Source organism: Neopsephotus bourkii, unplaced genomic scaffold, assembly GCF_033783945.1.
Source record: "Neopsephotus bourkii isolate Nb327-2 ecotype Australia unplaced genomic scaffold, CSIRO-AGI_Nbou_v1 NB_1189, whole genome shotgun sequence".
Classification (NCBI taxonomy): domain Eukaryota; kingdom Metazoa; phylum Chordata; class Aves; order Psittaciformes; family Psittacidae; genus Neopsephotus; species Neopsephotus bourkii.
In genome coordinates this window covers 1,155,502-1,179,864 of record NW_026901674.1, presented here as the reverse complement: position 1 = coordinate 1,179,864, position 24,363 = coordinate 1,155,502, and the positions used below count along the sequence as shown (strand labels likewise).

The 24,363-nt window shown below is 50.5% G+C and overlaps 1 protein-coding gene across 3 annotated transcripts in view; it reads right to left on the bottom strand.

Moving 5' to 3' along the window:
- FAM53B (family with sequence similarity 53 member B) overlaps positions 1 to 24,363 on the bottom strand; it is a 48,634-nt gene that overhangs the window by 5,702 nt on the left and 18,569 nt on the right. For 2 of the 3 annotated variants that reach the window (XM_061364117.1, XM_061364118.1), the window contains exons 2-4: positions 23,039 to 23,271; positions 19,633 to 19,684; positions 9,200 to 9,915 (exon numbers count right to left, since the gene is read on the bottom strand). In XM_061364117.1, coding sequence (XP_061220101.1) covers positions 9,200 to 9,915; positions 19,633 to 19,684; positions 23,039 to 23,107 — 837 coding nt within the window. In that variant the 5' untranslated portion in view covers positions 23,108 to 23,271. Of the gene's footprint in view, positions 1 to 9,199; positions 9,916 to 19,632; positions 19,685 to 23,038; positions 23,272 to 23,355; positions 23,455 to 24,363 lie in introns of those variants that run through there. The other variant, XM_061364120.1, reaches the window with a different exon arrangement.

The window sequence follows — 24,363 nt, the reverse complement described above, 5'->3', positions numbered from 1 at the left end:
AATGAACACTGGCAGGATTGTGATCCCCACCGGGATCCCCCCACGGCTTTTGCGCAAGCACTCTCCGTGTCGTTCCACCCTGCCAGGTGACTGCCTGGGGAAGGTGGAACGCCACAAGCTGTCAGCACCACCGGCCCGACCTACCAAGCTGTCAGCACCTCCTGTGTGCACACTGGGCTACAGTTGCTTCATAGAGCTCAAAATAACCCGGTGCCAGAAGGAAAGGGGGAAGCGGGAAGTGAGCAGTGATGCTCTGTGCAGGGATGATGCGCCTGTGCCAGCCCTCCCCATCAGCAAACACACCTCTGCTGGGGCTCCTCTAACAGGCTTGGGTTTAAATCATTCTCTGAGGCAAACAGCAGTAAAACACCTTCATCTTATTATCTATTACCTGCCACTTGTTCATTTCACACAATCCCGGACTGGTTTGTGTTGGAAGGGACCTCAAAGCTCACCCGGTTCCAGCCCCCTGCCACCAGAGCAGGTTGCTCCTTCTTTTCAGGCTCTTCCTTGCTCTTCCCTTCTCTTCTAAGGAAGAATATTTACATAGCCCTGATCCTAATTTTGCCGTAACAGGCACCAGTGCTTAGATGGTGCCTGAGAAAATCTTTAGCTTTAGCTGTTTGGTGTGAAAAACAGCTTTCATGAGCAGGCTCAGAAATATCCATTATCCCACCAAGTCACTTGGGTTGTTGTTAAACAAACAACTCAAAACAAGGCAAGAAGGAGGCTTTAAGTCAGTAGTATCAGCGCTGCCTTTGGAGCCTGGGGAGTTAATCTGGGTTTACTCACAGTTTCGCTCTTGTCTTTGGAGCTCTGTAGCTGCCCCAGTGACAGTGAGGATGTTTAGTGAGTTGCTATAAATGCAAAGGAAAAGGTGTTATATGGGCCACTGACAGGAATCCCTCTGGTGCTACAGAGCCCCAGGGACATGCTGGAGAGATGAATCCCAGAAATCATGGAGGAATGCAGCAGGCATAGCTTGTGCATAGAGAGCAGTGATGCTCTCATGGGGTTCAATCCATGCACAGCATCCCGCAGCACCCCATATGTAGGACTCGGTCCCAGTGCAGCCTCCCGGCCCATTCCCATTCATAATGATAATTGGAGGAAATCCTCATTTCCTGCCAAAACCAAATATTTTCCCTAAGACAATGAGCCCTTCGCTGTGAGCTGGGGAAATGGGTTTGCTCAGACCTGCCATCAGGCAGCCTCATGAGTGATTACTGTGTATTTATGTATCTCCAGGTTGTACATCCCTCCTGCACCAGGCCTTTCACATCCCAAGGGATTGTGGCCGAGCATCCTGAGAGAAGCACAGGCTCATGCCAACAGGCTCAGCACTGCTGGAACCCTAGCAGAGACGGTGGCAGAAGGGCCAGGCTGCTCTCCTCATGATCCTATTGCAATGCCATGGATTTAGCTGGAGTGGTTCTGCCATGAGCAATGAGGACCCTGAACCCAGCTCATCCCCAGAGCAGGCAGAACTTCACAGAATCATGGAATCCCAGCCTGGTTTGTGTTGGAAAGGACCTTAAAGCTCATCCAGTTCCAACCCCTGCTACGGGCAGGGACACCTTCCACTAGAGCAGCTTGCAACCTGGCCTCGAGTGCAACACACACAAAGCAGGATCAGCACACAGTGACTGACCAAGGTGATAACAGGAGCCTGCTTTTCCCCAGGCATCAAATTAAGGTTGGGATGGATTAAAGATGTGAGGGGCATGAGTAAACTGGAGTCATGTCCCTGTAACTGCCCCTGGGGCACCTGCATCCACTGCTGCACTGTGGCCTCCTGCAAAGTAAAGGCAGGTTTGAAATACAAGTCACTGCTCTGACACAGTCTCCATTCCAGGCTTCCCTGTGAAGCAGAGAGTGATCTGCCCTCCTGGGTTATTTAGGGCCACCTCCTGAAATGCTGTGGGAGGCTTTTGCAAGAAGGAGGTTCCCAAGGAACTGTTCTCATCATCACCACTACAACTCTGCACTGAAAAGGTTCCCCAGTGCCCAAAGGAGCTGTTCCCACCACTGCACTGGGCCTATCACAGATGCAAACCCTGCCCCCTGCTCCATCCCTCCAATGCTGACAACATCCTGTGGCAGCAGATGAAGCACCTTCAAGGGGAGGAAAACCTGCTGAGATTTGCTGTCTGCAAATCCCGATGCCACTGCATCCTCCTGGACCATGGCAGGAAGCAGCAAGCCTGGAAATGTCCTGGAATGCTGGGGTTTGGGTGGTTTATTTAAAACAGAACAACCACTCTTGGCCACTGCTTTTGAGCATGTTAATTGAGTCAAGGATGAATCCCTGTGCCTTATAAAAGCTGGTTTGGGGTCCGTGTAGTGCACGAGCCCAGGGAGCAGAGGGTTAAACAGCAGGCCATGGATCAGATGTGCATCTCTGGGATACAATTGGATTTTGTCTGTGTTTGGGGCAAACACTGCCAAGCTTTGTTTGCGTTTCCAGCCCTCTCCTTCCATGTGAGCATGAACATGCAGCACCCAACCCTGCACGCCCAGGCCAAGTGGTGGGATGGAGCTGGGAGCAGGGGATGGAGCTGGGAGCAGGAGGTGGTAGGACATGGTCCCTGGATACCAAGGGACCCTTTAGCACTCAGACCCCCATTGCACGAGCAAGGGATGCTGCTGGAGGAGCCCATCCATGTGCACAAGCTCCATTCCATGCTGGAAAAGTAATTTCATGGCAAAACCAGTCATGTCCCAGAGCACGGCGCGTTTCTTGCTTCCACAGCTGGATTTATTTTCAGCCCATTGTGTCTGGTGAGTCACAGATTCATAACTGGGGCAGATGGGACCACTTTGACTGTAAAACCAAAACAATGGATGTCATGGCATTCCACGTTATTGCTATTAAAAGCTCTGATGGGTGACTAAAATAGAGGCTGCTGCAATAAATCAGCTCCTACAAGCATCCTCTGACTTTAAAGTGCCTCACATGAAATGGGCACTCTGGGGCTGCACTAACAAATCAGCCCTTCCTAGGGAGATGGATCTTTTCTTCACGCTGCTTCTGGCAGCAATAGGACCTGGTACCTAAAAGCAAGGTTTTATTGCTGTGGTAGCACCCAAATGGCATCCTACATGAGCCTCAGGGGCTTGGGGATAGGGGTAGGTGAAAAACCGCATTGTCTTTATTGGTCCATTTGGGAAACTGCGGCAGGGAAACCTCAGTGAGTAGTACTTGGTCTACACTCTGTTGGTGGACACCAGAGATGAGATCTGCTGCACGTCAGTGAATAGACAGAGTTGTTTGTCAAAGGAACAGGGAGGGGGAGTAAACCCAGAGGAGTAAACATCATTATGAACCTCATTTCCAATATGAACTTGAACTTGTTTCAACTACTTGTGCTTCAGATACATAAATACCAGGGCAATGAATAACGATGGCCACACGTGGAAAAGCCTGACCAAGTGAAAACCAGGCACCACCCTTCGAGGTCCTCTGCACCCTCCAAACTGATGCTTTCCTTTGCATCCTGAACCAAAGGCTTTTTCCCACCAAGCCACAAGCTGACTTTTGCAGGCTCTCGTTCGTGTTTATTTAACAAACAGCAGGGCTTGGGAGCTGGAATCTGTCTCAGGAGTTACATCAACAGCAAACTATTTCCTGGGACACGTCTGGAATTCAAAGCCTCCCGTTTTTCACTACCTTTTGGCAATGTTTGCCGCGGGCTGAAGTGGGTGCTGACACTGCTCCAGGGTCACCGCTGCCCCTCCTGCCCTCACCAGCAAGGCTCCAACTGCCAAAGCCAGGGCAGAAAACCTCTTAGATGAAAATGGAGGGAATTCTACCCCTTGAGGAAAGAGCAGGGTGGTCAGGGAGGAGAGGTCGCTTCTCCTGCCCTGCAGTTTGAACTTGTCCCCACTCAGCGTCAACACCAACCCAATACGTTTCTCACTGGAGGGCTGCTTTATTTCAGCTTTGGGAGTGTGCAAGCTCCTTTGTGCACGGATCCTCATGGAAACTGCCATTATTCCGTAGGTTGGAAGGGAAAAAAAGGCAGGGGACAGCCCACTCCCAACCATCAAGAGCAGTACTGATGTTGAGGGAGCTGGGCTGGGTCAGCCTGGAGAAGAGAAGGCTCCTGAAGGGGAGACCTTAGAGCAGCTCCAGTGCCTAAAGGGGCTGCAGGAAACCTGGAGAGGGGCTTGGAACAAGGGCCTGTAGGGACAGGCCAAGGAGAATGGCTTGAACCTGCCCGAGGGGAGACTGAGCTGAGCTCTTAGGCAGAAGCTCTTCCCTGTGAGGGTGCTGAGGCGCTGGCACAGGGTGCCCAGAGAAGCTGTGGCTGCCCCATCCCTGGCAGTGCTCAAGGCCAGGTTGGACACAGGGGCTTGGAGCAAGCTGCTCTAGTGGAAGGTGTCCCTGCCTGTGGCAGGGGATGGAGCTGGAGGAGCTTTAAGGTCCCTTCCAACCCAAACCAGGCTGGGATTCTATGCTTACCCACCCGCTCTTCTGGATCTCCATCCCAGGCTGAAGGTGTTTTTAATGCTGAAACAATCACAAACCACACATCCACACGCCAGAAGGATGCTCTTGTGATCCTTGGTGCAGATGACTCCACCCTGCGAAGGCACGTGGTCCTTGAGGACAATGAAGTCACCCCATGAACGGCACTGTGTGCCCACAGCAGCCACTGCACAACATGAATAGCCCCGTTGTACCCAGCATCTCAGCACCCTTCCCGTAACAGGCGCCTTTCTGCTCTATAACAAGTCCTTATCAGGCACACCCAGTGCTTCATCCTCACCACCTTCTGAGCTGGTGTCCACTGCTGCCAGTGCCCTCTCCTCCTCCCTTCACAGCTATTTATGATGAACTCATAACCACAGGATACAAGAGCATATTGTGCTTTAATTGCCTTATTGTTCTGTAGCAGCTACTCTCTGTCCCATCTACTATAGGCCACACTGTACAATACAGAGCTTCATGAAGAAGTAGTCTGCCAGCTGTCTGGGAGTCCTCAGTGTACATGGCTAAACCCTCACAGGAAAGGAAAGAGGTTAGAGAAAACTCAGAAGAAGACATAAGTACAGATTTTGTATGGGAGATGAAGCTCTTCAAATTACAGATGCTTTAAAGGATCACAGAGAAGCCAAATCCTTGTGGGAGCCATCAGAAATCTTCTAGTTTCTCATAGAATCCCAGCCTGGTTTGGGTTGAAGGGACCTTAAAGCTCATCCAGCTCCAACCCCTGCCATGGGCAGGGACCCCTTCCACTGGAGCAGCTTGCTCCAAGCCCCTGTGTCCAACCTGGCCTTGAACACTGCCAGGGATGGGGCAGCCACAGCTTCTCTGGGCACCCTGTGCCAGCGCCTCAGCACCCTCACAGGGAAGAGCTTCTGCCTAAGAGCTCATCTTAATCTCCCTTCTGTCAGTTACACAAATATGACTTGTTATACATATTTATATGTATAAAATATATATATATACCACTTATACATACATATAGGTGATTTGCTTAAAAAACATCTGCAAGAAGGACAGCTGTGTCTGGAAATGTGCTCTCTCAAATGAAAATCTCTCAGGAACACCCATACCACAGTGTTACAAGGCAGGAAACAGAAGGGGCAGGAGATAGCGAGGGCTCGTTCTGCCACTGCCAGGGACAATTGCAAACTGCCACTCAGGCGGCTGTCACTGGTGTGACAGGCATGTCACATCCTCACGCTGAGCCTGTGTGAGGACAGCAATCTGCTAAGCCAGGGCTGGCCATGGCTCTGCTTCCCATAGATGACTCAGGCAAACCCACTGCTGCGAGCGTTCCGGCACACAACACCCCAAATCCTGTGGGAAACGTTGACATAAGGATGTTGGCAAGTGGTGGACATGGAGGTGGGACATGACCAGTCCCCAGGTCAACACACAACAAGGTACCCTATGGAGAAGAATCAAACCAGACCATGGGAGAGGGAAACCAAGCGGGTGTCTCTCCATCACAAAGCATCCCTGGGAGACTGCTTAGCAAATCCATGTTTTCTCACCCAAACAGCTTCTCCTGGTGCCTTGCAAAGGGTGAAAGCACCCGTTCTTGCCAAAATCAGCCCAGCCAGGACAGCTGGGGTCCAAGCCACCTCCTGCCACCCTTACAACATTGCCCATCTCCAACAGTTTTGAGGTGCATCCACACCAGCTCTTTGAGGAACATCCCAATTCATGGATCCTGACCATTTCTGAGCACAGCCTGCCTTATGGACATGGTCATTGGAGCTGCAAGACCAAGCACTGCACCTAGGAAGGAGAGCACAATGCTGCAAGGATAAGCCACACACCATCAGAACAACTGATGGGATTCCAGAGGTTGGATATTGTCCTCCTCAGGCTTGTGCTTCACATGGAAAAGAGGGATGAAAGCTGATGTTGGAATGCAAACCCCAAGCCCCACACTGAAATGACAGGGTGGTTGATGTCCTTGTTTAAGCGTGGTCAGAGATGCCAGGCAGCTCCCCTGGTACCCAAGCCCATAGCAACTGGCATCCTCATGTCTCACCTGCCTCTGGACACTGGGGATACATTACACATCACCATCACCCACTTGCTTGAGTATAACCCACCAGGTTTATACCCACTTTAAAGGCCCAAAGCAGAGCATCTGCAGGCACTTCAGGCATGCACAAGCTGCTGTGGCTTCTAAAAGTTGCTGTTATTTCAACAACTACCATGTCCATGGTTTGGGTTCTGCCTGAAGCCAAAGCCTCTCTGGTTTGATGCCAGATGAATAAGTTAGGGCAGTGATAGGGGATCACCTCCCCTCTCTAAGCTATGGGAATTGCTGAGAGAAGAGGCAAACCCAGGATTCTGAGGAACTAACAGCAATGTTCTCCCCAGGATTTTCCCTCACAGCAGAACTTTAACATGTAGGTCTCTTTCTTCATTAGCCCAGTTATGTGGCCATGTAATTGCTTCCAGGAGTGGCTCCCTCCTTTCCTGCCTGGCCTGAATATCCCTTCTGCTATGAAGAAAACACTGCTTTCAGGTCAAATTAGTCCTGTTTCGATTGTGGCACCGGGTTTCAGGCCTATAACACATGTGGTTACAGCACACACCCAGAATTAACCGATCCACTGCCAGAGCTGGATGTGGATGCAGCACCCAGCACCCTGAGCTCCATTCCCAGGGATTCATGGCATGCCTCGTGCCTCAGTTTCCCTATCTGTAAAGTGAATGCTTTGGGTTACACTGGGAAACCCAGCCTGGACACGTTGGCTTTGCTTTGACTCATGAGGACCATAGCACACAAGTCATTCCTACCCTGTATAAAGCCAGACTAGTGGACACGTGCAGCCACGCGAACACATCACTGCTACCTCAGCTCTTAACACCTAACTTTCCAATCTCATTCCAGGAGAGCCATTAAAACAGCCTGAGGGATACCCAAGCCTGCAGGGCTTCCCCGAGCACACTTATCCCTTGTCTCCTTCTGCCCACAAGGCATTAGTTGCTTTTCACAGCATTCCCATCCTGGGGAGGGCCCTGACCATGCCCCATGCCCCACCAAAGGCAAGAATGCTCACCATAACTTGCCTAATCCTGCTTGTTCCTCTGTGCCAGTCCTCCCACGTGGAGAGCAGCCTGCCAGCACTGCTCCTCATAGCTCAATAGCTAAGAAAACCCTGGCCTCATCCAGCTCCCAGCTTCCCTTTCTTCCCATCCTGATGCCCCAAATCCCTGCCTCCGGGATCCACCCGCTGCCATGGGAGCCCAAACCAGGCTGGGTTTCCTCCCTGGAAACTGGGGATGCTCCACAGGATGTGCCTTGGGCTGGATCCCAGTCACAGAGTTCCTTGGTAATGGTGGTGCTGGATGCTGGTGGTAGCAACCGCTGGGCATTCGGCCACCCAGCCTGGATCAGTGGGTGAGGAGAGGATGGGAAAGGGGATGCTCATTGCTCCTGCCACCACCAGCATTGGGGGAGATGCCAGGTAACCCCTTCCCCATTCCTACAGTGCTCGTGCCTTGCACCAGGGGTCTGTGGGACCCTTTATTTACGGTATCTGTGCTTGCAGAGGATGAGTAACCTGATTTTTGTAATCCTTGGGTCACCCGCCCGTAACCAAAGCCATGTTCTCAGGGTGCCCAGAGAAGCTGTGGCTGCCCCATCCCTGGCAGTGTCCAAGGCCAGGTTGGACACAGGGGCTTGGAGCAAGCTGCTCTAGTGGAAGGTGTCCCTGCCCGTGACAGGGGTTGAAACTGGGTGATCTCTAACATCCAACCCAAACCAGGCTGGGATTCTGTAACTTGATGATGAAAATCAGGGCAGATGGTCCCAACACAGCTGCCTCCGGGATGAAGCACAGCAGATAACTGCACTGAACCAAAACCAGGGGGGAGTTTTGTGGCCAGCAGAAGGTGACAGCCCCCATGGGATGTGGCAAGGGTGAACTCCCTGCTCCCACAGTGGCAGCCCTGGGCTCTTCAGCCCCCCATTATCTCTATCTTCTGCAGCATGGGTAGTGTCGTTGACTTTACAACTATAAACTACTGATGTGGGAACTGCTGACTCATGAAACTGCAGAAAGAGAAGCTTCATGAGTGTGAAACGGAAAGGCTGCTCACACTGTCCTTCAGTGCAGCATCTCTCTTTGGCCCTCACCAAACTCCAGTGACTTGGTTTTGCAGGGAGAGGACCCGGGAGCAAAACCCTCCCCGATTCATGGCTCAGATCTGTTATCTGGTTCTATGCAGCAGATTGAGGTGGGAGGTTGTGATCTGTGCTTGCAACTGAATATGAAATGTGATAACATCTCCAGAGTGGAAAATTACAGAGGCTAAGATATTCATACTGTAGCAGTATGAGTTCAGCTCCTAACGGGGCCTAGGTTAGGTGCCTTGGGTGCTGCCTTCACCTCCCCATATGGGGAGAGGTAGCAATGGGGCTCCTCTCTCCTGAGCTCAAAAATGTGGGGTCTAACATAATCCTGCTGGAAACACATGCCAGGAGGAAACGATGCCATGGTGGGATCAGTGGGGAAAACTCAGCACAGAACAGCAATGTGGGAATTTCTTAAAGTAATCCATTTGGAGGGACATGTATTTTCTCCTTAGATAGAAGGATGCGCCTCCCTGTCACATCTGCATCACTCCCATCCTCAGGAGGATGCTAAAGGAGTTTTATCAGTGAACAGCATCACCTCATTGCTCAGCCCCGTCTGCAGGACCAGCCCCACCACCTCTTACCTGCGTCATCTTGGCAAGGTCCAGCGAGGGCCGCTGCTCCTGAACCTCCTCCGGTCTCCGCCGCTTGACCCCAACCTTTTTGTCATTCAGGACGCAGGGCTGGGAGCGGCTCCGGGAGAGCCCCGCTGCCCGTCGGCCCAGCTCCGGTGTGGAGGCAGGAGTGCTGCTCGCTGAGGGCGCGCAGTACTCCGAGGAGGAGAAGTGGTCGTGAGAGCAGGACAGGGACCTCTGCATGTCCCCCCCGCGCCCGCCGGTGGCTGATCTCCTCGGCTGGCATCCCAGCCGGCTGCTGAGCGCGGGATGCTCGCAGCACAGCGGGTTGGACCGCGACGGGAGGCTGAAGCTCGAGCTCCTCTGCATGGTGGCGAAGCCATTGGAGTAGCGCTGCACGCTGCCCCCGCTGTAACAGCGCCGCTTCTCCACCGGCGTCCACACCTTGGAGCCCAGGGGTCTCCAGGAGGAGCCACAACCGGACATCTCATCCGAAAAGGAGAGCGAGCGGCACTGGCGCTTGCTGGGGGGGGCCGAGGGGTTGCCATGGGGGTCGCTGAGGCTGAGGTCTTTGATCAGGTTGGTGACGGAGCAAGTGGTGGCTGTGTCCCTGGGCCAGCGCGAGCCCTCCTCGCCCTTGTCCGACAAGCAGTCCCAGATGCTGGCGCCCGGCTGCTCGAGCTGGAGGGGACATTTCCTGCTGAGATCTCTCCATCTGTCATTTTCTGGGTCAGAAAGGAGAGGGGAATAAAGGAACCCAAGTAAGAAACACACACGCACGGGCGTTAGCATTCGTTAATTCTGCGATCCGCTTTCTAGGGCCGTAAAACAAAAGGAGCAGCATATGGGATGTTCTCCTGAACAAATTAATTACCTCTTGGAATATGGTTTTCCAACCTGCCAGCAGAGCGATTGCTGCAGTGTAGATGGAGAGGGAGACAAAGTGATAATCGCAGCACGAGCAAAGCTGCTAGGAGAAGATCAAAACATGCCTTTGAGTCTCCAGATTGCGCTAGCCAAGGGAAATGCAGCAGTATAAAATGTATGGCCATTGCCTTAGCTCTGTGCTAAGTCATGTCTCACACACATGTGGTTTGTCCTGGGTTCCACAATGAGTAATGGCCTGATGAGTTCCCCAAAAAGATGTAGCACTGTTGGGGTGAGACAGCCCTCAGGGGACCTGAGGACCTGAGCAGCCTTCCAGCATCTGAAGGGGGCCTATAGGGATGCTGGGGAGGGACTCTTCATTAGGGACTGTAGTGACAGGACAAGGGGTAACGGGTTAAAACTTAAACAGGGGAAGTTTAGATTGGATATAAGGAGGAAGTTCTTTACTGTGAGGGTGGTGAGGCACTGGAATGGGTTGCCCAGGGAGGTTGTGAATGCTCCATCCCTGGAGGTGTTCAAGGCCAGGCTGGACAGAGCCTTGGGTGCCACGGTTTAGTGTGAGGTGTCCCTGCCCATGGCAGGGGGTTGGAACTGGATGATATTAAGGTCTTTTCCAGCCCTAACTATTCTATGATTCTATGACCAAACACCAGAAAGGAGATGAAACAGAAGTTGGGATGATCCTAACAGCAAAGGGGGTAATCCCACGAGCATCCAGCTACCTGTCATAACACAGAAATCCCAACAGGGTCATCAGAGCCTATGGAAAACCAAAATCAACTCAACACCCATTGGGCTGTCCTGCTTTCAGACACTGCTAAAACAGCATTGCTCCAGTGAAACCAGCTGACCCCACTGAGGCTCTGAGCATCTCTCCCAGACCGACCCAAAGACACTGTGTAAAAGAGGGGCTGCACATAACAAGCTCTAAGATGGCTGATAATATATATATGTGTGTATGCACATATATATAGATAAGATAGACATATAGATACAGATATAGATACATAAAATAGATGTATGATAAACCTCCAGCAAGTCTTTGCAAGATGCTGTCCTCAGGTCCCTGTTGTGAGGCTCATTGTCCATCTCCCCTCTGTCCCCCAAATCTGGGTGCTCTGGCCCAGACACCCCCTGTCAGTTACCCCTATGAAGCATGAAGGAACCCACACACTCCTACTGTACTGCAGCAACCTGGGATCAGCATCTCTTTGGGGCTGCCTTGAAAACCCCATGTGTACCTAGCACAGCCAATTGTTTGAATTTCTTTAACACACAGAATGTTGAAATGTTTATTTAAAGGAACAAATTGATTAATACACCCATTTTAATACACCTTTTTAACACGTTCTCCCTCTCTTTCATTCAGTTTATTTACATGGGAATTTGCACTGCAAACCTGCCCTAACAGTCTTCCAACAGAGCACAGCCTAAGATGGTGGTGATCTGTTGCATGGGTTTGGGGTTACCCTAAAGATACTCATTTTATCAGATCGGGTTTGTCATTTTATCAGATGGGTAAAGAACCAAGAAACTTGCAGCTCCATGGCCTGAAATGTATATAGCTACAGGCATGGTGCAAAGTCTTCCATGGGGGAAGACTGCAAACCCGGAGGCAGCTGTATCCAGAAATCCCACTGATGACTGTGTCCAAAGAGAGGATTAAGGGTGATGATCTCAGCCACACACACATCCCACTGACAACAACAGAAGTAGCATCAAGGCCTGGCTCCCCAGGCTCTCTGCAGGCATTGATACTCAACAGGAAAACCATGGTAGGACAGGACAACCCCATCGGCTGTGCAGTGGAAAAAAGTCATCACCAAAACCAGTCACCAGTTCTCCGTCACTGCTGCTGTGAACAGAGCGCACCGTGCTTGCTGTTGCTGCCAAGTTTCATCTGATCATATCTAAATCATGCAAGGCTTCGTAGGGGTTTTGGGGTTTTCCACTCTGGTAACTGAAGGATGAAGTAAAAGCAGTACCCAGCCCACAGCTGTAGGTACCAGGCTGATAGGGAAGATGCAGCAGTGCAGAACGCTTCCAACCAAGGCTCAGTTTCAAGTCAGGAGGTCAGATTTGAGGTGCATAGAGCGCTCTTGGCCACTATTCCCATTTCTCCCTGCATCCAGCTGCCACCATAAGAGCTCCAGCCCCTTCCCCCCTGGCTCTGCCCTCAGTAACCACACAGCAGTCCAACAGTTGCCGTCCCCATTGGAATAAACACAATGGCAAGTGCGAACCCTGTGCTAAACAACTACATCTATGGTGAGATCTTGATTATCTTCCCCTCTGCATTATGCTGCCAGCAGAGAGATTCCTCAGGTCAGGTCAGCAGACAAAAGAAACAGAAATAGACGCCGAGTTTTCATGGCAAGTTGCCATGTAAACCTCCGTCCGGAGGCGGCACGTTGTACAGAGGGCCTTGGGGAGGAGGATACGGGACACCTTCCTCTTTCACCCCTGCTGCAGCACAAACAGCCATAAATCTTCCAAACCCTGCAAAGAAAGCGGGAACTGCACCGTTATCCCCAGCAGCAGCTTGGGGCTATTTGCTCTTCCCCTTGCACTGTGCGAGCTGGGATTTGGCAGGGCAGGAGAAGACCACGGCACAGCCCCGCCAGAACCACGGATGGGTCCCAGGCTACCACAGACCCCAGAAAATGGGGACTTTAGAGCAAATAGAAAACTTTTCACCCTGAAACAAGTTGGACATGGGGCGGTCCAAGAGGTAAGCATGTAATTGAGGGACTCAGGAAAGCCTCACGGAGGAAAAGCTGCTGGTTTCTGTTCAGTCTGTAAGACTTAGCTCTAAGCTAACAGCTGTTTAGCTGTTGGAACAAGCCCAGGGGAGGACACGAGGATGATCAGGGACTGCAGCACCTCCTGTATGGAGACAGGCTGAGAACATTGGGGCTGTTCAGCCTGGAGAAGAGAAGGCTGCGTGGAGACCTCAGAGCAGCTTCCAGTATCTGAAGGGGGCCTATAGGGATGCTGGGGAGGGACTCTTCATTAGGGATTGTAGTGATAGGACAAGGGGGAACGGGTTACAACTTAGGGGAAGTTTAGATTGGATCTAAGGAAGAAGTTCTTTCCTGTGAGGGTGGTGAGGCACTGGAATGGGTTGCCCAGGGAAGTTGTGAATGCTCCATCCCTGGTGGTGTTCAAGGCCAGGGTGAACAGAGCCTTGGGTGCCACGGTTTAGTGTGAGGTGTCCCTGCCCATGGCAGGGGGTTGGAACTGGGTGATCTCAAGGTCCTTTCCAACCCAAACCATTCCATGATTCTGTGACTAAGACTCATATCCTGAGCAGGCTGATAATGACAACTGCAGTGGAACCATTAATACTGCTGCGTGTATTCATTTTCTTACATTACAAACCTCAGCCTGGTTTATCCCAAGGCAGTGATTTGTTCCAGGATAAACCCACCATGAGAACCTCTTGGTTCACAAGCGAGTTCCTTCTCTGGAAAACCCTCCTTTGCCATCTGAAAAAATGATAGGAGAAGCCATACAACCAGAGCATGATGTAAGTGGGGCACGAGGGGCTCTTCCCCTGTTTGTGTCCTTGGATGAGATAGCATCTTCCTTTTGGATTTTAACTTAGAACTGCTAAGACGAACACTTCAAGTCACTCAGAGAGCACATCCAGCACATTTCTTTCGAGATGTTTTGATCTGTAGATCTGTATTTCCAGGGTGAGGCTACACAAAGTGAATTTCCTGGCATCTCTTTGGTTGTGAAACAGCTTTCCAGCTTCCAACACACAGAGGGGTGGTATCAGCAGCCTGGGGAAAACTGAGTTTCTTGTCCTGCCCTTTCACAGGATCACAGACTGGTTTGGGTTGGAAGAGGCCTTAAAGCCCATCCAATTCCAACCCCTGCCATGGGCAGGGACACCTTCCACTAGAGCAGCTTGCTCCAAGACCCATCCATCCTGGCCTCTGGCCATGGCAGCAGGAGCCTGAACCCTCTTGCAAACCATGCATGAAGCAGCAGGGAACAGAGACAGGCATGAAGCAGCATCCAGTTCAGGTTGGAGCTGCCAGCTCCCAGGCTGCCGAGCCTCAGGGGGAACCAAAACCAAACCATTTCTGCTTTCCAAAGCAAGGCTGTGATGGCTAGCTCTGATTCATCCCTAGAAAGGGTGATCTGAGCCCTGGCTCTTGTGTCACTCCCCTAAGCCTGAATGCATTCCTTCTGCCCTGCCCAGCCTTAGGGACAGTTTGGAGGCAGAGCCATTTACCCTGGGGTGATGGGGAGCAGCCCTGCAAGGGATGCTCTATAAAGGAGATGTTGGGTGTCCAACAGCAGGAGCATCTGGGGTGCAGGTGAACAGTGGCCACCACTGCCCAGCAGGACTCACCAGGCTGGGCAAGCAGCAACAAGCCCTGGCACTAAACCTCACCTGGTTTTTCTCCCCTCTCTATTTTCAGAGACAAACCAGAAGCCACCTGCATGTGAGCAGGGCCCAACCTGCCCTGGGATGACTGACAGCATGCTCAAACACATCTGCACCGCTATCTGTTCCTGAGTTTCCTTTCAGGTAAAACCAAGACATGCACTTGCAAGAGTGAACATGAACCTGCAACAACATCCATCTGTTTTCCTGTGCAACCCTCACCACATCAAACAAACCCAGTGGTCCAGGGCATGGGGCACATCCCGTAATGAAGGAGATGGGTGTTGTCCACCAAACATCCCCGAGAGCTTTGCACAGCTCCATGGAGAACAGGATCCATCCTCAGAGCATCACAGGCAGCTTTCCAAATGCTGAGCTCCAGGTTTTGCAGGAGCAGCTGATGGAGACACCAGGCACCTTCCAGCTTCAGGTGGCCTCTTTCAGTGAGTGCCCTGCTCCTCTGGTGACACAGAGTAAGTTGTAATGACCGCATCCATACCCACGGAGGAGGGTGCAAACCCACAGAGCTGACACAACTTTAACTGCAGCAACACAAATGTGCTGCTATAATATTTTTACAGTTCCCTTTTATGCATAATGCATGATCCTTCTGCTCAAGTTCCCTCCACGTTCTTTTCCAGTGAAATAATTTACATGAATGCATTATTTATTATGGCAACTTGTAAAACAATTATGGGTTTCAATCCATTTTCCTTCTCTCCTTTCCTTGGCAGATGAATTCTGTTTGGATCCTCACCCAAACATTTCTCTTCACACAGGTGCGTGGCCAAGTCCCTTTATCCACGTTGTTTGAGTTGAATTTCACTCTCCTTGTCCCCATTCATGGAGGAAAAAGCAGGCTGCGTTTTCCACTGACCCCTGTTTATGTTCAGGAGTTGATTTGGGCTGCATCAAAAGGAGCGTGACCAGCAGGTTGAAGGAGGTGATCCTGCCCCTCTACTCTGTTCTCATGAGACCTCACTTGGAGCATTGTGTGCAGTTCTGGTGTCCTCAACATAAAAAGGACATGGAACTGTTGGAACAAGCCCAGAGGAGGCCACGAGGATGATCAGGGACTGGAGCACCTCCTGTATGGAGATAGGCTGAGAAAGTTGGGGCTGTTCAGCCTGGAGAAGAGAAGGCTGCGTGGAGACCTCATAGCAGCCTTCCAGTATCTGAAGGGGGCCTATAGGGATGCTGGGGATGGACTCTTCATTAGGGACTGTAGTGATAGGACAAGGGGTAATGGGTTAAAACTTAAACAGGGGAAGTTTAGATTGTATAGAAGGAGGAAATTCTTTCCTGTTAGGGTGATCAGGCACTGGAATGGGTTGCCCAGGGAGGCTGTGAATGCTCCATCCCTGGTAGTGCTCAAGGCCAGGTTGGACAGAGCCTTGGGTGCCATGGTTTAGTGTGAGGTGTCCCTGCCCATGGCAGGGGGGTTGGAACTGGGTGATCTTAAGGTCCTTTCCAACTCTAACTATTCTACGACTCTATAAATGTGGAACAAATGAACTGGTTGTAATCAGCTGGCGGCAGTGCAGTGGAGCCTTCCCATTGCAGAAATGAGATTAAAATATGATGTGCAGAGCTGTGCTTCAATGGGAAATGAAAACAACAACCCCAAACCTACCGCTGGAGAATAAACACACCAGTGCTGTGGGCTCCTGGTGCCAGCAGCTGGCATTGGAGAGGGAAATTCCCCATCTGAACAGTGAAACGTGCCCTGCTCTTCACTGTGAGCTTCTGGTGAGGTCTCCCTGCTCCAGAGGAGCCTCAATGGATTTCCCTGCGTGGCTTTTTCTGTCTCCAGGTTGACTGTGCTTGAAGATGCACCAAGATGCTGCTCTACACTAATGGCCTTTCCAAAAATCCCCTGAAATCCCAGAAAATCACAGTTCAGAAATGGGAAGGGTGCAAGCCCTGTGGGTGCTCTTGGGATGCGATCAAGGGGCTGGCCTTTCTTCTGGCTTCTTGGCTTTCCTCCATCACCCATGCAGGACGAAATGCCACTTCCACATGAAGAGATGTGCAACAGCAAGACCCAAGGCTCCAACCTCTCTGGCACACTTGCCTCTTGGATGAGAGGTGTTGCCAAGCCATGCCAGTGGAGTGTTCCAAAGGACATACAAACTGACCCATGCGCTTCATCCATCACCCTGCCCTGCTGCAGCACTCTATGAGGACAGATTCTGGGGGTGCTTTCCAAGGAAAAAGCATATGATGGTTATATTAAAATAGCATTTCACAGATGTATGCGGCATCCATTCCCAATGGGCTCAAACCCCTCCTCCTCCTCCCTTTTACAAGCAGGACTCTGCGTGCACCGGGACTCCAATCCTACATCCAGAGTGACTGCACTAGCAAGTACCTTGTCACAGCCTTAATAAACCCCAGCCTGCAGCTTGCCTCAAAGATAACTTCTTGCTTATGCAGAAACCAGGAGGCCATGGCTGTCAGCATGTTCCTGCTGAGCTTCTCATACAGGACCAGACTAGTGCAGCTGCTGGTGCTACCAACTTCGATGTTGATTACCTGTTATATACCTGCTAGGGAAAGGTAAGGTGATGCTGCCAATGCCTTGTTAAAATAGCCTGAATTTTCTTCTGCCATCCATTCAAAGGCTGAGCAATTTCAATAGAGGAAGTCAAAAGTAATGCCCCAACTTTATGTCACCTTTTTCAAGCACAGCCATTCATATGCGACTGCAGGGGAAGAAAAGGGAAGGAGAAAAAGTCCTTATGCCACAAGACAATTCTTATACTTCCAGATGCTTCAAGGACCCGCCAAGGAGACAGGAAAAAATAAGTTGTTGCGTTTATAGTTCTAGGCATTTCACTTCTAATCTTCCTTCCAGCAAAGGGCTATATAAAGGTAAACCCCATCTTTTTAGTATTATCACCACCCTAGCAGGAGTATTTCTTTTAAATCTAAAAACTAGGTGGTTATTTAGGCCATGTTGAGAAGTGGATCTAACATTGCATCATCTGATGTATCAAGTCTTTCATAATGTCTACTCATATATTCGGTTATATTCCAATCTATAATCAATTTTCAGGCTCCTGATTTGTTTAGTCCCCTATGAGGTTAAGGTGCATCTAAGATGTAAGGGCTTCAGCTTACTCTTTTCCCCACGTTATGCCACAGGTAAGCAGCACCCCAGCTGGTTTCTTGGTCATGGTGCATTACACACCCCTTGGGGCTTTGTCCCAACTTATTCCTTCTCCTTCCTGGACACTATGCTCCTGAGCCACCATCCAGGTTTGGATGATGCTCTCCCAGCAGCCTGCCCTGCTGACCCATGGCCACTGGGACCAGCCACAAGCTGCCTTCCTGCCCAAAGCTGCCCTTGCCTCCAAAGGCAGCCAGGAAGATGCCGTGCCAAGAACCTCAGCCACTTCCAGGTAAAAACCCTGGAAAATTAAGCCAACATCCCTCCATCCCACCAACACCACACATGGGACTATAAGCCTGCCTTCCGCTGGCTGTGCTGCCAGTCCAAACTCCACTGTGTTCATTTATCTCAGTGCTTTCCACCAACAGGGACTTTACCCTTTGATCTGGAACATTCCCTAAGTTTTACATTCGGTGCCACTATAACCATGGGTCTCCTTTAAAAAGTCAAGCAAGTTTTGGCACCTGATTAGTCTGATTGTGACCCATATTTGGAGACATTAGGAACACCACTCAGGAAGGATGCCTAAAATGAAACCCAAGCTAAGTGATGCCCTTGCGTTCTGGAGAGACTGGCTCCTCTGGAGTGGGCATGATGAAGCCCATTACATGGCAAGCTGTGATCAAGGAGGTGACATTTGTTCCCCTCAGAAAGAGGATCATTTGGCAGCCAAGGAAGATCAGAGCAGCATTAGGAAGACACAGAAGGCTTTGTAAAAGCTCTTTAAGACAAGCTGCTTTTCAATTAGGCATAGACTCATCAGATCTGCTGGAGAGCCTGCCAGTGCCGCAGTGCAAGACAAAACCATCTGATCGGGTTTCTTTGTTCCTCACTCATGCTTGACAGGCAGGAGAAAGGGAACGGGCTGTCTCTACCCCTTCTTGACTCAGAAGCTTGTGACTTCCATCTGAAAAACTCCAAATGCTTTCCATCTTTCCCTGCCTCCCAGTGCCTGAGTTAGCAGAGAGCTTGGGAAATATCCCCTGTCGATGCTCAGGTCCCATTAGCACTAATGAGAGTTGTGTCCATGAGGAAAAGGGGCAGCTCTTTGTCTGTAAAGTCCTGGCTTTCACAGCAAGCAGCTTAGCTCAAAATAAAACTTGACCTGCAAGTTTTAATGGGGTTTTGAGACTTCACTTTGGGACTGCTTCCCCCTACAAAGCCCAAAGAGCACAATGTACCAGCACAGCCCCCAGCACTATCAGTATCATGGGCCAAGGCACCAATCCCCCATCAATTCTGGTGGCTGTTCAGCATAAAAACTGATAGTAAGCTCTGACTTAAAAGTTATTGAACATCCTATACCATGGTTACCATCAAAGGCAAAATTAAGACATTTTCCTTCTTGTTTGAGGCCTGTCCAAACACTTTGTGCCAAGTGGTAGAACATTTTAGTGATAACACTGATATTTATTACTTGCATTCTGCCAACAGTTCAAGAGCCACGGTCATGGGCTGGATACTCAAACACAACCTCAGACCCAAAGTGCTTATAATCTCAACTGTTACTGTAAAAATAAGCAAAGGGGAGGGGGAAGGAGATAAGCAATTCACTCAGCAGTGGTAACTGGCAGAACCTCTGGGAAGGAGGGTGGCATGAGCAGGATGGACACCACTAGCGGGTGGTGGGATGGGTGCCACTCCATCCACACTGTGTTGGGCAGGTGGGTGATGCCCACCCCAGGGGCTACAGGGGAGTGTTTTGGGGGAGACTGAGCTGTTCAGGACATCTTCCCACCCATTGCTATTTACTGGAACAGGTTGCTCAAAGAAGTGGTAAATGTTCCATCCCTGGCAGCGTTTAAGCCCAGGTTGGACGGGGCTTGGGTGATATGGTCTAGTGTGAGGTGTTCCTGCCCACGGCATGGAGTTGGAACTGGATGAGCTTAAGGTCCTTTCCAACCCAAACCATTCTGTGATTCTATGAAAGCAGGAACAGAGGTGCAGTAAACAGGGACAGAAGCGTCTCCTACTTACCCATCACGCCACAAGAGAAGAGGGTAGGTCCTTGACTCATCTTTGGAGTGTGCTGCAAACAAGCAGAGAAACTATTCACTTCCCACAGACTCGACTGGGGCACCAGAAACCACCCTACCTCCACATTGCAGCCAGGAGGGAGAAGAGCCTTGGGTGCCCACAATGGTCCTGTTTTAGAAGCGACCAGGGGACAGACCCAGTCATCTTCCATCAATGAAATCCAATTTCATTAACTCTGGGGATGGTGGTGAGGCCCAAACTTGCAGATTATGGGTCCTGCAGTTGGTCCTTCCATACCCATGGGAATAGCTGCAGCAAGGTCCCAGCCCCAGGACCTAAAACACTGGAGAAACTGAATTGGGAGCTGGAATTCAGTGGCAGTTCTGTACTGAATTCACTGACAAGTAAGCAGCAGCAGTGGCATCTGAACCCCATCCAAGCCCATTAAGTCCTCCCATCTAGGTACAAAGCTATTCTATGATTCTATTTAGGTTTTTAAACATAGAATGTTTCTAAGGCACTCACCACAGCGCTTTTGGGGAGTCCACATTCAGATTGTGCTGATTTGCACTAAAAATAGGGGGAAATGCAACTATACGGGTGCAAAATAATCCCAGTTGTTTTACATGCTCTTTTTTTCCCAAGAATTTTCCTCTTGACAGTGTGAGAGACATCATCAGACTTCTAAAAATGGGCATGGACAGTTCTATATGCAATAAATCAATGTCATCTGCAGCTCCATGCCATTTCAGCTATGCCTGCAAATCACTTTAATACTAATTGTTCTTTTATTATCCCCCAAAATACCCATATTCTGCTTCTGAAGTGTCTCTCCTGGCAACACCATTCCATCTGAGCAAGGCTTTACATCGTCTGAGGGAAGCACCAGCATGACCTCTCTGCTCATCTGTGCTACCATAGCTGCGCTTTATCTGGCGTTAGGCCACCACATTCGCACCTTCTCTCCTCATCCACATCTTACATGTTGCTTGCTCACATGATGATGATGATGATGATAATAATGTAATATATAATGATAATAACCGCTGGAGCCTGCTTCCACAGAGCAATCTAATAAAAGAATCCCACTTTACATACAGAATACTGTAAATAGTGAATATAGAAGGATGTGGATGCAGAAAACAATGGGATCCAGACGTAATGTAAATAAGAGCTGATCATCTTCTTTGGAGCATGTGCCACTTTTCTATGTGCAGTAAGGGTGTCTCTAGCTGTCAAGCCCCTCCTTTAGGAAGCAGCAGCTCAGAATTAATCAGGAGACAGCAAGGACAAGCAGCTGTCTCCAAAGAGTGCCCAACAACTTTAGGTGACATGTCCCATATTGAGTATAACTCTTTGGGCAATGCAGGCACAGGGTGCCCAGAGAAGCTGTGGCTGCCCCATCCCTGGCAGTGTTCAAGGCCAGGTTGGACACAAGGGCTTGGAGCAAGCTGCTCTAGTGTAAGGGGTCCCTGCCCGTGGCAGGGGATGGGACTGGATGAGCTTTAAGATCCCTTCCAACCAGTCTGGAATTCTATGACCAGATTTTGGTAGGTGATACTGCTCCACTGCTCAGACATTTATGTCTTTTAGGCTTTGCTCTTTGGCCTTTCCCATGAAGCCAATGGAAGAACTCTTTCCTTCTTTGGAGTACCAGTCTTCTTGCCTCAATTCAACAGCCCAGACAACCCAGCAATCCACCTTGTGTAACCAGAACCACCACTGCACTATTGACCCAGCTCCAGCGCTGCGGGAGGCACTCGGCAAACACATGGGGGCAAAGTTTCTCATTACAGCTCTGCATCTCCACTCCCTGCCATCGGCCAGCCCCAGTGCCCACCCCTTCCCATAGGAGCAGAAGAAACCACTTCTCATGTGCCTCTGCACCAAGTTCCCCTCCTCTTGGCCTGCACACCTGCAGGACACAGCCAGCATCAGATGCTGCCTCTTGGTGCCCAGAGCAGCAGCCACAGGAGATGCTGCCTTCCCAGCACTAAAGCAAGGACATTTTTCCAACAGATCAATATCCTTCCTTCCCAATTTTTCCCCTTTTAAAGCAGGATTTAACATTGCCTCCACCTTGCTTGCCTTCTCTTCCACCATGCGCTGCCAGGGCAGGTTGCCCTTCACCCAGCACACTGCACTATCTGCCGAGGAAGCCCAGCTGGAGGGTTTGTCATCCTCACCAAACTTAAGACATTTATATATCTTTTATGCTCAACATGCCCATTTAGGGCTAGTCCTGCCAGATGCTTCCTGCTGTGATCCTGCACGCCCTTATCTGAGACTCTCAGTGCAGGAATAGCCTTTTGGTCTAATTCCTTCTCTGGCTATGACCATCTATCCTGGAGGACAGAGGAGCAAACATCCACAATCAGCTCTGGGCTTTCTCAGCCCCATGGCCTCACTTGTCCCTTCCAGCATCATTTAGTCTGTCTGCTGCTCCTCATTTGCTCTTCTGTTGCCTGCTCAACCAGCGTGGTTGCATTTGCATCAGTCCAGCCTGCCACAAAGACTGTTATGTACTACAGCACTGCCCTTTGCCACCTCACACTCAATCCTGTTCCCCACTTGCTCATCCTTCTATTAATGATGAGCATCTGTTCACTGTTGGTGAAGCAACTTCTCACCCATGTTATTCAAGGTGTTGATTTAATGTTTTTTTCTATTGTTTATTTCATTTCATGCTTACTGAGATTCATATATGCAAAAGCCACAGCACTCCAATCACTCCCTAATCCCCTGTTCCTTGGATATTAATGCAGCTCAGTAGAAAACAGTGCTATAAACCATCTCCTGTGTTCAGCTCTGGGACAGCAGCACAAGAGGGACATGGAGCTGTTGGAGCGAGGCCAGAGGAGGCCATGGAGATGCTGCAAGGGCTGGAGCAGCTCTGCTCTGGAGCCAGGCTGAGAGAGCTGGGCTGGGGCAGCCTGGAGAAGAGAAGGCTCCTGAAGGGGAGACCTTAGAGCAGCTCCAGTGCCTAAAGGGGCTGCAGGAAACCTGGAGAGGGGCTTGGGACAAGGGCCTGTAGGGACAGGCCAAGGGGAATGGCTTGAACCTGCCCGAGGGGAGACTGAGCTGAGCTCTTAGGCAGAAGCTCTTCCCTGTGAGGGTGCTGAGGCGCTGGCACAGGGTGCCCAGAGAAGCTGTGGCTGCCCCATCCGTGGCAGTGCTCAAGGCCAGGTTGGACACAGGGGCTTGGAGCAAGCTGCTCCAGTGGAAGGGGTCCCTGCCTGTGGCAGGAGTTGAAGCTGAATGAGCTTTAAGGCCTCTTCCAACAGAAACCATTCCAGGATTCCACAGTGTAAAGATCCAGCCCTGCAGCACAAGAAGCCCTTATTATAAATCTATGGCAAAGCTGTTGGTCGCAAACGAGTTTCGAGAAAGCTCTCAGGGCTCTTACCAGCTCAGTCCTGCCTGTTACGGAGTCAGCACCTTTGTTCTGCCGCGTTTTGGTTAAGATCATCACCATGGTAATGCAGTCCTGACGTGGAGTCCATCAGGGTCCAGGCGAAGGGCACCAGCAGCTGAGGTCTGGTGAAGCTCCTCTTTCAGTCCATGGTCCTCCAGGAAAGGTTCAGCCCCACCAGCTCCTTGGGGCATGTGCAGGAACAGCCTCTGAGCGTGGAAAACTCCCTGTGTGCATACAGAGAGAACAGCTTTAAGGGACTTGCCTGGGGGATGGAGGGTGGGTGCGCTGAGCAAAGGGTGAGTGCTGACCTAAAAACACCCCGAGGGTGGCTCCTCCATAGGAGTATTTATGTTAAGAGTATGAAACGTTGCTGGTGATCCTCTGCACCTCATCAGTGCAGAGCTGTTTCACAGGATGAGTGAGTGCATGAGCTGGTGGAAGCATATAGAGTGCATGAGGTGATCTGGAGGGATAGAAGTATTTTAGGTAGGTAGGTAGGTAGGTAGGTAGGTAGGTAGGTAGGTAGGTAGATAGATAGATAGATAGATAGATAGATAGATAGATAGATAGACGGATAGGCAGGCAGGCAGGCAGGTAGATTAGACAGAGAGACAGAGAGACAGAGAGACAGAGACAGACAGACAGACAGATAGATAGATAGATGGATAGACAGATTGATTGATAGATAGACAGATTGATTGATAGATGGATGGATACATAGATAGATTGATTGGCAGACAGATAGATAGACAGACAGATAGATAAAGTTTCTTCTGAATCTTCCCTTCAATAAATGGAACTCATATCCCCTATACCGAAGTTACCAAGCTGTGAAAGAATGGCTCATTGAAGCCCCAAGCAGTCCTTGCCCCCACACCAACTGGGAGCAGATGTTCAGCAGAAAAAACCTTTCCATCATCAGACTGTGAAATCCCCTGGATGCCCCCATCCCATCCCAGTTACTCCCCGATTCCCAAACCATGAAGAGCCCTTTGGGGAAAAAGCAAGGCAAAGAGTTGCCTACAAGGAAGGAGAGGGCTCCCAGCCCTGATATCCTCAGGCCACACCAGACCTCCTGATCCTTACCTATTCCTTAGGCAGCAAAAGCTAATGGCTGCACAATGAGCACATGTGAAGAACGGCAAGCCAGGCTTACAGAGCACCACCCAGACCTGACCATCGGCTCTGCCTCACCTCCTGCCATCCTCGCCCATTAACTTACTCTGTGTAAAAGCAGACAGATTGCACTTCAAATCTGATTATGGAAAACAATGTTTTCCCCAAATCACTCCTCTAATCGTGTTTTGCTATTTGCC